The 12,746-nt window shown below is 26.9% G+C and overlaps 1 protein-coding gene and 1 pseudogene across 1 annotated transcript in view; one reads left to right on the top strand and one right to left on the bottom strand.

The window, feature by feature from the left end:
* LOC112591237 overlaps positions 1–3,609 on the top strand; it is a 90,095-nt pseudogene extending 86,486 nt beyond the window's left edge.
* A 5,317-nt stretch (positions 3,610–8,926) lies between these two features.
* The window catches only part of LOC112591236 (microtubule-associated protein futsch-like), a 26,008-nt gene continuing 22,188 nt past the window's right edge, over positions 8,927–12,746 (bottom strand). Inside the window, exons 7-9 of the mRNA XM_025334992.1 lie at positions 10,005–12,739; positions 9,609–9,869; positions 8,927–9,548 (exon numbers count right to left, since the gene is read on the bottom strand). Coding sequence (XP_025190777.1) covers positions 9,379–9,548; positions 9,609–9,869; positions 10,005–12,739 — 3,166 coding nt within the window. The 3' untranslated portion in view covers positions 8,927–9,378. The remainder of the gene's footprint in view (positions 9,549–9,608; positions 9,870–10,004; positions 12,740–12,746) is intronic.

Here is a 12,746-nt window from a genome sequence, read left to right as displayed (position 1 = left end):
TTATGTTAAGTACTTAAGTTCCCTGTTCCAGAACCTAACAAACAAACTCAAACAATATGTCGTATAATACTAAAAACTACATTGGTACATTTATATTATACATACATTATTTAAATTATTAACTCACTATAAATGTAACTTTTTATATATTAGTACTTAATATGATTAATATGGTTAATATTAACTATTCGTATTATGTTTAGGTCGCTTGGGTTCGTGTTAGCACCCAAACCATACTTTCTATACATCACCGAATGGTAACTGAAAATGCAAGAATTACGTTATCTTACAACGACCATCGAACTTGGTTTCTGCATATCCGTAATGTACAAGAAACTGATAGAGGCTGGTATATGTGCCAGATCAACACGGAGCCCATGACAAGTCAAAAAGGATATCTACAAGTTGTCGGTAAGATTTTTAAAACTGCCTAAACTGCATATTATTATTATTATTATTATTAAGCTATAATATTTTATTTTAAATGATCGACAAACCCATCATTAGCTATATGACATTATTGTTCCAGTTCCTCCAAAAATGATCGAAGAAGAATCCAGTATGGATCTCATAGTGAAAGAAGGATCAGATATGGTTTTACAGTGTAAAGCTCAAGGATATCCCGAACCGTATATAATGTGGCGAAGAGAAGATGGTCTTAATATAAACTACAACGGTATTGAAGGTAAAAATATTGTGAAAAAATAATTCACTAATTATTATGTGTGAATTATTCGCATTTTGAATGTACCATATCTTTATTATTTTTTATTATACGTGGTATATATTTAAAATATAATAAATTATTGTTCAGCTGGGCAGTATAATATTATCTACTTCTTTATTTTTTGATTTTCTTTAATACTCAAATCTGCTACTTTTATTAATTATAATGATTAATATTTTTATTAAATATTTACAGTTAACGTGGTCGACGGTGAAAAATTAATGATCAGAAAAATCAGCAGATTACACATGGGATATTACCTATGCGTGGCTTCTAATGGGGTTCCACCTACCAGGAGCAAGCGCATCAATGTCACCGTACACTGTGAGTGCATGATACATTACTACTACTAGTACTACCTACCTAAATATTAATCCATTCATATAATTACAAAATAATATTTATTATACAATGAAAACTATTTTGACAGACATAAAATATAATTAGTCAATTTGTCATTATTCTATTAATGAAATATCGTTATAGTTCCTCCGATGTTGATGATTCCTAATCAATTAGAAGGAGCTCGAATAGGGGTCTATTCGAAACTAGAATGCTACACGGAAGCGAATCCTCCTTCGATCAACTACTGGACTAACGAACGCGGGGATATGATCGTTTCCGGTACGCACATAATAACAATTTCAATTATTATCATACATCAACATATACGTGTTTTGTCATTTTGTCATAATTTCAAAAATGTGCAACATACCGAATTTAAATTCATAAGTTTTCAATTCTCTATTATTACCTACTTTAATATCAATAGGGTAAATTGATTTATAACACTCAAATACAAAAACGTTTTCTGTGTTTGTACATCAGTTTTTTACAATATTTAAGTTTTAAAGCATAACAAATTATTTAAATTGTAATTAGAAGTTTATATATTTTGTTGATTGCAATTTAAAAATGTTCATAATTCGCTTAAATATAACAAAAACCCAACGTACAAACATAGATATAAATATAATATTAGACAATAACGCCTCAAATTTTAATAGAAAGTCAATTCATACCAATATTAAAGATAAAATTAATTATATTTGAACCAAATTTTTTGTTAAGTTATATGTGAACAACAAAATAATATAAAAACATTTTGTTTAAAAAAAACAAACAAACAATTATTATAATAACTTATTAACGTTTTCACCGTAATTAAAAACAATCTTTATTTTTTTGTGTGCAGGTTCTAAATTTTTAGACGATAAAATCAGAACTGGGTACGTGTGCAAAATGATTTTGCGCATATCCAACATTAGTACCGAAGATTTCAGTAGTTACAGGTGTGTAGCAGTAAACGCTCTCGGCGAGACTGACGGCATCATTAAGCTTTATGGTTGGTACATGATTAATAATATTAGTGATTATAAATTAGAAACATATAATTTACAAAAGCTTTATTGGAGAGAATATTGACCCTCCTCTTTCAATTTATCGATCAACTAACTGATGAGTAAAATACACATTGTAATATAATTTTCTAGACGATAGCAGGTCAGATCCCAGCCACTGTTGTCCTCATCCTTGCAAAAATGTAGAAAAATAAAAATAACTCAGGCTCGTAGTCAGGATTTTTAATGGGGTGGGGGGGGGGGGGGGGGTTAATTCAATATTTAAATTTAACTTGAGAGGATACTTCACATACTTTCTGCGTTTTAAACATAAATGGTATTAATAATACCCTTATTGAAAGGAGTTATCAATTGCGTGTAATATTATCTTTATAATAAGTATATATTGTAAATTTGTTGAAGTTATCATGGTTCTATTTAATATTTATATGATTAGAAGAAACACCTTCTAGATATATAAAAAAAAAACTTTTTGCCTTTTTAATAAATATATTTCACAAACTTCCATTTTTTCCAAACATTTTTTTGGTCATTTAAATACCTAACTACACTTACCTACCTAGTACAGGTCGATGCATAGAGTTCACTTTATTCAAAACCATAATTGTATTATTATTCATTATTACTATTATTTTTATACAATTTTTACAGAAATCACAACTGCCGTTGAATCATCCAATGAAGTACTTTTAGAAGGTGAAAACTACAAGTACAGCGTCAATGTCACCGAAGTAACAGGTGAGTTACACTCCTTTTTGCAAACGTAATTTTTCTGTTTTCATGTTGTAACCAGTGTTCGGAATGTTCAATAAAAAAATCACGTTCACGTTCACTCCTTTAAAAAAGAACTTGTTCATATTCACTTTAATTAAAAATAAATGCGTTCATTAAATTTTATTTATTTATTTGTATTAATCGTTTACCTGCAGTCAATATAAAAATCCATAAACATATACGACTCAACCCAAAAAATGAAAATACAATTTAAACTTTAAAACATATACATTTTGATAAAGATTTTAAAATGATAAAATTAAGCAAATACTAGAGCACTAGGCACACAACCGAGATTTTAATAATTTGTCATTAAATAAAATTTATAATATAAATTATAATAGAAAAATATTATTTTATAAAATAAAGTAGTCAATATATTGTACACATATATTTAATAAATGATAAAGAAACTGAGTGTTTTAAAAATCGTTCAAACGCATTAAAAATATAAACGTCGTTTGCGTTCACACTCTATTTGAAAAAAAAAATTAATGACGTTCGTGATCCTTTACTGATTATGAACGTAAACGTGTGAACTCGCGTTCATAAAAGACGTTCTTTCCAAACACTGGTCCATAACCCAGTATTGTTTTCCAACTATTTACAGATTATTTGGATGAGACGACAGGTGCCATTTACGACAATGTTACTAGCTACGTTTCATCTAGTCATACACTTGCTCATAGTTTTGTTTCATATTTAATATTATTATCAATTAAAGAAAATTTGTTAAATATTGTATAAGTATTGTATAACAAGTAAAGATTAAATTTTAATATGTAATATAATTCGTATACCTATAATTGATAATTATTTTACTGTGAACTTATATTTGATTTGTTTTGTTTTATTTATTCGTTCTTTGTATAAACAGTATCAAATGCTTACTTCTATTTAAAATCGAGTTTATACTCACATAAAATAGTTCATTTTTTAATAATATTGTAATATATTAATTTTTTTTTTTTTATTATTTCGCATATTATTAATCATATGTATATTATATAACTTGCTCCATGTATTCCGTTAAGTTTTTGTATTGTATTTGTTCACATACATAGTGTTTTTAAGATGATTTTTTGAAATTTTCCAATGGTTTTATACAAATACGGTGAACTATGAAAAACAAAAGAGTAGAATAATTGTATATAATACTTACTTATGTTAACTAAACGAGACTCCAACGCCTTCAAAAATTGAAATATATTAGATAGTACGTAATCCATCTTGATAACACTCTGCAATAAATGCAATATTTTTTTTATTTTTTTTTTTTATGAAGATGAACAAATATATGCTAAACAACTCTTTAGGACAATATAAGCAATATTATTTTTTATACATCTTGATATTAGGGCTAAACCCCTCAGCACTCTAAAAAAATATTAAAAATCTTATAAAATTACTTATTTCCTACTAATTTCCATGATAATTATAAACACGGTTGTCGGTATTTTTCCCGAATCAAAATTCTCGAATGAATTTTTTCCCAAACGATATTTTATCCGAAAACCCAAAATCTTTTTTCCCGATGGTAATTTTATTGTTTCCGTAATTAAATTTTTTTACAACTAAGAGCTATAATAACTAGGTACCTATATGTATTTTCTATAGATACATCATAATATTTTATACCTATAACTAAAATACAGCTATTGCTATACATTCTAATCCCGAGCTGAATCTTGAACGAAAAGTAAGAACTCTATCAAAAATAAAATGATGGGATTTTCAAAAGCGAATTATGTTCATTACTGCTGATTTTAATAGATACCAGCCGTTACAATTTCTGAGAGAAACTGCGCATAATATTGTATTGTAAATCATAAATATTATATTATTATTTATTTTTTATTTTTTATATGTATTATTTTGTTTATTATAATTTATCAATTTTAAAATATTTAATGATAACACTACAGCATTTATTATGTTATTATACATTTTATCAATTAATTTTAATTTTTATATACATTATAATTTATCGTTTTTAAAATCGATTCAGGTAAAAGGTGTTCGTAAAAAAGGTTTCGGGTCTACAGACTTTCGAAAAAAATGCCATTTGAGAAAAAGGTCATTCGGGAAAAACGGTGGGTACCCAAAAACACAGCATACACAATAAAACCACACAACTAATAATAAAATAAATTATTTGTATATTTGATGTAAATATTAATAGGTACCCAATCAGTTGTATTAACTATCTATAAAAATACATAATTATGAAAAAATAGTGTTCAAAATAATTTCGTAAATATTACCATTAAATAATAATAGCATTTATATTACTTAATATTATATACTTACTCACTATACCATATGACATAGTTATAGACTACAAGTATCTATAGTTATGGACTTAACTTAACCAGGGTTGGACAGTAATCATATAGATTTAATTTGACATCAAATAAGAGACATTTATAACTTTTAACTTGTGATCAATTATCAAGAACTTTTAGATATACTACATTGCAATTTGTATTGTAACTTTAAATAAAAGATGATATAATATGTATCTAAACTGCAGTAATAATTGGATTATAGCAATATTGTTTGTATTGTGTATATACAATATACCTAACGTAATGTTTATTTCATAATGTTATGATTTTTTCCTAACCTTTAAAACATTATGTACTAATGACTCGATTAAGATATAAATTATTAATGTATTAATGTAATATATCTTATTAAATAAATGTTTTAAGTATGTATCAAAAAACATCCGTGTCTACTTTAATCGATTATGTTACTTACTCGTAATATCGTAGATAAAAGTGATGGATTAATAGAATTATAATATGGAGATTATAAAGTTACTCTTTATATTTTGAAATAAACATAAAACAGGTATACCATTATTAGGCTGATTATTATTAAATTCATCCATTAGAATATTTTTAAAGATGCTTCAAAATTGTGTTTATTAGATTTATGCCAGGCAGTTATTACTATAAATGAAGAAAGTAAAAAATTAACTATATCATCTTATAAAGGTTTGTTCATGTTTAATCGATTACCATATGGCATAGGTTCAGCTCCAGGTTAATTACAGAGGAAAATGGAAAAGTTTATAATATACTGTTTTTTTCTATATAAAAATTATTGGTAGCTGGAAAAATGGAAATGAAGTAAGTGAGAGACTGTATAGGGTTTATAGGGTTTTAAATAAACTTTTTATGACAAGTTTAACGGTTAAAAAAGAAAAATGTTAATTTTTTAATGATAATGTTACTTTTTCAGGTTACAAGGTGATAAAAATAGTCTTCGTGTACCAATAATCTAAAGCAATTAATAATGTGGCAGTATCTTAGATTACACTGGATGTGGAGAAATTTTTGAGGTTGCTAAATCATTATAGCAAATTTTTAGATAATATATCTTCAATTGCTGGTCCATTTTATACATTTTTAAAGAACAATACAAAATTCGTACAATTTAATTCGTGTTTGTATTTTCTATTGTCTGAGAATCATTTTTCTTTCTTAAAAAGTATGGATCTCACAAGTCACTTTTCTATTTATTATATAATATTTAATATTACGTATATCATATTATTATTATTGTTTATTACAAGGATATTTTTTGTATATGGTTTGAAATCTAACTGTCCTAGAAACTTTTTAATTACAAATCATCGTCCTGGAAATTAAATAAAAACTATCAAAAAATATTTTCAAAACAATTACTAATGAAATAGAATTTTAATGAAGCGATTTAAAGAGACATTTTTATTTACTTGTTAAGATATTGAGTTGGAAAAACCATTTTTTTTTTTAATTTTCCTGAAATGAAAAAAATAAAAATAATTTGGTTCTAAAATCAAACATTTAATTATCAAATTACAGATTCTAATTAGCTACCCTTACACAATATTATCATTTGCGTATTTTAAGAGTTGAAAGGCTAAGTAATTTATATTTTAAACATGAATAAGATTATTAATAATAATAATAATAATAATAATAATATATTAATAATGATAATGATAATACAAATTGTATATAATAATAAATTAGTAAAAAAACGAAAAATATCTGTAAGGTGGATGTAAGAACAACATAAGCGTTTTCTTTAAATAGCATTGATAAATTTCAAATATTAAAAGAAAAATATAAAATTAAAGAAATAAAACAATATGCATTAAAAAAAATTCTGTATTATCACAAGCTATTTTATCTACTTGCAAAATGTAATCAAGTATTTTCTTTGAATTGTGTTCTTTATTTTTTTTTTAATGCTTAGATAACATTTATTAACTTGTAAATAGCTATGTAATAATACACGATAAGTATATAATAAATTATATAATAACAAATAAATTAGACTTAGTAATAATACAACAAAATATTTAATATGCAAATGCAAAAGTCGATTCGTATAGATATTATATTAAAAGATCGTGCAGACTGCGTAATTTTTTAAATAATAATAATAAATACATATTTTTTAAATTCACTAATGATAAAAATATAAAATACAATTAAAAAATAAACTATAAACTTAAGCTACAATAATAAATCTTATGCGATGATTTCATCTGTAAAACGCACTTCAATGAATTTATATCATTGCATTGTTATGATTATTCATAATTAACTATTCGTATAAAAGATTAATGTATAATGATACTAACATTTTTAAAAACTAAAATACATAAATCACGTTTTTTCTCAAGTCATCAGAGTAACTTTAATCCTTGACGGAACATAGCACCATTTAAAAAATGATTCGTTAAAAGTTTTCACGAATCCTAAATAATAATCATACCAAGCCTTCGAAATAAGTCGACGAGCTATGAATTTGGATAATAAATATTATATAAGTACGAATAAAATTATATCTTTTTATAAGACTAATAAAACCACAAATAAATGAAGACAATGTTTTTTAGATAGAATCTAGTGAGATTAGAGATATAATTTTCTAGTGTTTAATTCAATTACGCGCGTACAGCGAAATACATATTTATTCTTACACATCATATAATACTTATAAGTTATAAGTTATAATATGGTATGACTCTTAACCACAGTAATAATAACAACACGGTAATAAATAAAATAAAATAGGGGTTAAAAATTATGTTAAAACTTTAACGTAATGTGTGGAAGTAAGGATGGAGAAATCGGACGTAATGAAGTAGGAGTGTTTTGGACAGAAATTTTCATTAATGCATTTTAGTTATACATATTATATTATATAGCAATTCTAATTTACGATAGTACCCAAAAATAAATCATAAGCTCGATGAACAGTAATCAAACTAATGTCTATCACTGGTTATAGTGGATAATCAACTATAATTAATTGTTATTGTCGTTAACAGGTTTTTCATTGAAGCTTGCCATTACATTGTTATCCATCTTTAACCCCCAAAAAAATCGTAATGCAAAACGCAGTACCTATACCTATTAATATTATTCTTATGTATACGCATGGAAAAATATCACATTTTCCGCGATATTCTACAATAAAATGAATGCGAAATTGTGAAATAATAATCATCATAATAATACTAACTTTGACAAACATAAAAAATCTTTTCAGTTGATTTATTTTTTGAACCTATCTAATAAAATGGAAGATACTCATAGAAAATGATAACAGTCAAACATATTAGCTGGTTTAATCTATAATAACAATAATTCGGAATAAAATATTTACGATGAATTAATACCTATACAGTAAATTATTAACACGACTCAATGATTGGATCAACTTTAATAAAGGGTTCTTAAAAATAGTACCAACTATAATTTGTCGAACATTCAAACAATTGTTTGTGGGATTAAAAATTAAATAACTAAAACATATTAGGTATAAAGGTTATTCAGCAATTTATTTTCCGATTTTAAACGGTCTCTCCGATTACCCTGTCATACAGTCAGTTCGTAAAAATGTATTATTAAAAATGTTCATCACATAACGTTTTCGACATGTTTAAATTCCAATTCCCAAAGCGAATTATTAAAACTATTTGATAAAATACCTGCTATTTTCATTATCTTTTACTTTACACAATATAAATATTTAAGTAAAAACTTATAAAGTACCTATATGCATTGTGTATATTTTTGTAAATATTTTAAGAAGAATAAAATAAGTAATTATTGAACAATAATTAAATTGCTAAAATGAAATAGAAGCGCCCGATGTTAGTACTAAAAAAATGTGAATGAATATAAAATAACTAAAATGTATTAAAATTGTTTCGTATGAAACAGAATGAAAAAAGTAGAACTACCCAGGATGGATTGTCCAGTCTTGTAATTTAGTGTGCACTGTTAATTCACACGCTCTGCCAAAAAAAAATTCATAACGGAAGCGAATATACTTGTTGTACTTGTTTACACTAATAATTTAATATAAAGCAGCCATACATTTCATTAAGAAGTAAAAATGGACAGACAGTTTTATCAGTTATCACACTTAACAATATATTTCTAATAATATGATGGACGAAGGCTATTTAATTATTCGCATTAGTATATATCTATAGTCATTTAATTAAAATTCTAGTCTATATGCGGAGCAGCTGGTATTGTGATCTTGTAATTTGATCGTGCATCGGCTGGCGCTAGGACTTAAATCAATCTTCAACTTTGTCAGCAATTCCTCATTTTCTGCCACCCATTGACCCAATGTATCAGTATCATAAGTTGGTATTATGGTGACTTCTGTTATAGCATAATTTATTATAATAACGAACAAACGTTTAACAATTTTATGATACTAACCTAAATCTTGATCTTCCCAAGCCTGTTTGCCCTCGATTAAGGCATTTAAGACTTCTTTACTAGGGTCGGTACCGCTAAAAACGTAATTTCTTGCTCGTACACGCTTAAAGAAATCAGCAGATACATATTTTGAATTTCCATGATGTGGCACATAAATAAGATCCAGGTAAACAGGATTAACTCTCGTCATCCGACTTGATGATCGACTTCTGAGTTTGCTTGGCGACTCCGATCGTCGAATTCGATTTTGCGCGTCTTTGTCTAAAAAAATAACATAATATTAAAATATTATTTTTTACTTAATCCATTCTATAAAACATTAACTTATATTAATTAATATATATATATATATATATATATATCTCTTAAGAACTTTAATTATTATTATGTTCTTACCCATAACATTCGTTACTGGTTTGTTGTCTACAATCTTTTTCAAGTTCTTCTTAGGTGTATTCTTACTACTCATATTTTGAGATTCTCCTAGTTCAAGAGTCGGCTGTGTTGGAGACGGAAGACCTAATGGTTTTCCCCACTCACGAATTGGATCAAAACCGTTATTATTAATATTTTGTACTGGTGGTAGACCTAATGGTTTACCCCAACTCTGAACCGTATCGGACGAAGTGCCTTGGTTTTGATTAATATTATCATGTTCAGTTGTTTTAATTTCTGTAACATGATTACCATTTGCTTCAGTAGATGTCAAATCTTCTCCTCTAGTAATCTTATGTTCCTGAATAGCTTTATTAAAATCCATATTAATTTCCATTTGCCGATTATCGAGTTGCATTTGTATTGGTGATGGCCCAGTTGACATAGGAGATCCAGCCATATCATCATCAGTTTCAATTTTATTGTCTTCGTTATCATCATCGTCATCATCAATATTCATTGCTGATCTAGACATGCTAGACTCGCTGTGTGGAGTAAATGGTCGCTCATCATCACTACTACATTGATGCAATGCTTCGTGTACATCCCTTTTCAATTGCATTACTATGTCCTTAGTAACACCTAAATCTTCGCTATTCAGAATAACTCCTAGTGGTTGATTCGCACAAATTTCTGTTGTTGATGAATTATTAATGATATTTTTCTCATCAGAACCTTTCACTATATCTTCAATTAAAACGTTTGATATTTTACTAATACATTCTTCGGATGTAATACTAGAAATTGGAGCGACACTTTTTAAATTTTCGGATTCATTATCAGTAATAGCGGTATGTTTGATAAAAGATTCGTCACTGATATTTTTTCCTACCATTTGAGCAACATTCATAATACCAGTCTTATTATTTTCTTCAATCAGTAATGTTGAAATATCTGGAGACTTAACATTAGAAAAAGTGATATTTTTAACAGGAAGACTATGATCTGTATTTATGTCATTTATGTTATCATGTTTTTCATTAACTTTAACTTTATCGTCGATTTGTAAAGAATTTGTAACATTGTTTAAAACATCAGTATTTTTATCATGCTGTAATGGCGATTCAGTTTTAACTTTTAATTCTTCAATATTACTTTTCAAAGGAATAGATTCAATTAAACTACACGAGGATTCAGAAATAATATTAGTGGATATTTTTTTATCGTCATCAGTTAAAAATTTAGCAATCTCTTCACATAAAGAACCTATTCTACCTAAAGATTTTGATTCTTCCACTTTTCTTTCAATAACATCAGACTTATTTTTATTGCTTTCAGAAGGTGGCAAAATAATGATTTTATTATCATTTTGTAAATCTTGTGTTTCATTACATACAGTACTCATTCTTGGAGATTGACATTTTTCTTCTTCAGTTTTTTGGAATATTGAGCTTGTTGTACATATCATAAAGTTTTCTTTTTTACAGATTTCATCATTTTGAGACTTGTCTGGTCCTTCACACACAGATCCCACTTGATTGTCTATTTTAGATTCGGTATTTACAGTCATAGATGTTGAAGAAACAGCTTGTTCATTTACTTTATTTGAAAAAACATTTTCTGTTATATTTTTAAACGACAGATTTAACATTTCATCACACAAGGATCCTGATTTGTTAAATATTTTAGTATTATCATCAATATTGTGTTCATGAATATTGGATTCTTGAAGACTAGAACTCTTTTCTCCGATTTGTAATTTTAAAGGTTTATCAAATGATTCATCAATAACAGAACTTTTCCTACTAGAAAGTTTTGAAGATTGAGTATTTAATTCTTGACAAATTGAACTAGTACTACATGATGAAACTGTTGAGGATTCATTCTTATCCTGACAAAAAGAATCTTTTCTTCTACATATCTCAACATCATGTTTGTCGGATAATTGAAAACTTTCCGTATCTTGAGGAGTAGTAATATTTTTACTTATTAATGAAGTAGAAACTGAGTTATCTTCATTAAAAAATATGTCAGATAAAACATTATCTGCAGTAGAACAATTATTTTCACTAGGTACAGAATCACGTAATTCTTTTAAATTGGTTCTACAAGAAATGACTTCTTCATTAGTATTTTTTTCCGAACCGTCTATTTTTATTGGTTCTTCATAAATAGAATCCTCATTTTTTAATACTTTAGATCCAAAATTGTCTTTAACAGCAGAACTTCCTATCTCCCCACCGTGAAAATCAACCTTAGCTTGAGTCATAGTTGTATTTTCTATTTCATAAGATTCATTATTCGGAGACAGATACTTAGTACTATTCATATCACAATTACAATCCGCTTTAACCGCAGAAGTAAACTCCAAATTCTCAGATACAGTATTAAATAAAGTTTTTGTTTTAAGTTCTTCAGTGTCAATGTTAGAATTGGGCGATTTTAAAAGATCGTCACCAACTGAACCAACTGCTTTGACATTTTCTTTATCATTAAGTGTTTCTTTAGTACTTTCTTGTTCTAGCGCAATTGAACCGGATCTAATTATAACTTTGGAAGCTGTCGTGGTAACTTCATGAATTAGAGATTTTATTTGATCATCACAAACTGAACTTGAAGTTGTCGTAATGGAATCATGAATCGGAGATTTTAGTGGCTCGTCACAAACTGAACCAGCTCTACTAGAAGCCTTAGATTCTAGTTTATCGGTGAGTGTTGCTGTATTTTTTTCTTGCTCTTCTGTAATAGAACCAGATCTGCTTG

This window comes from Melanaphis sacchari, unplaced genomic scaffold (genome assembly GCF_002803265.2).
Source record: "Melanaphis sacchari strain LSU unplaced genomic scaffold, SCAv2.0 Contig12_pilon_pilon, whole genome shotgun sequence".
In the NCBI taxonomy this organism is placed as follows: domain Eukaryota; kingdom Metazoa; phylum Arthropoda; class Insecta; order Hemiptera; family Aphididae; genus Melanaphis; species Melanaphis sacchari.
Note: the sequence above shows the minus strand (reverse complement) of the source record. Positions and strands in the feature narration are given on the sequence as shown.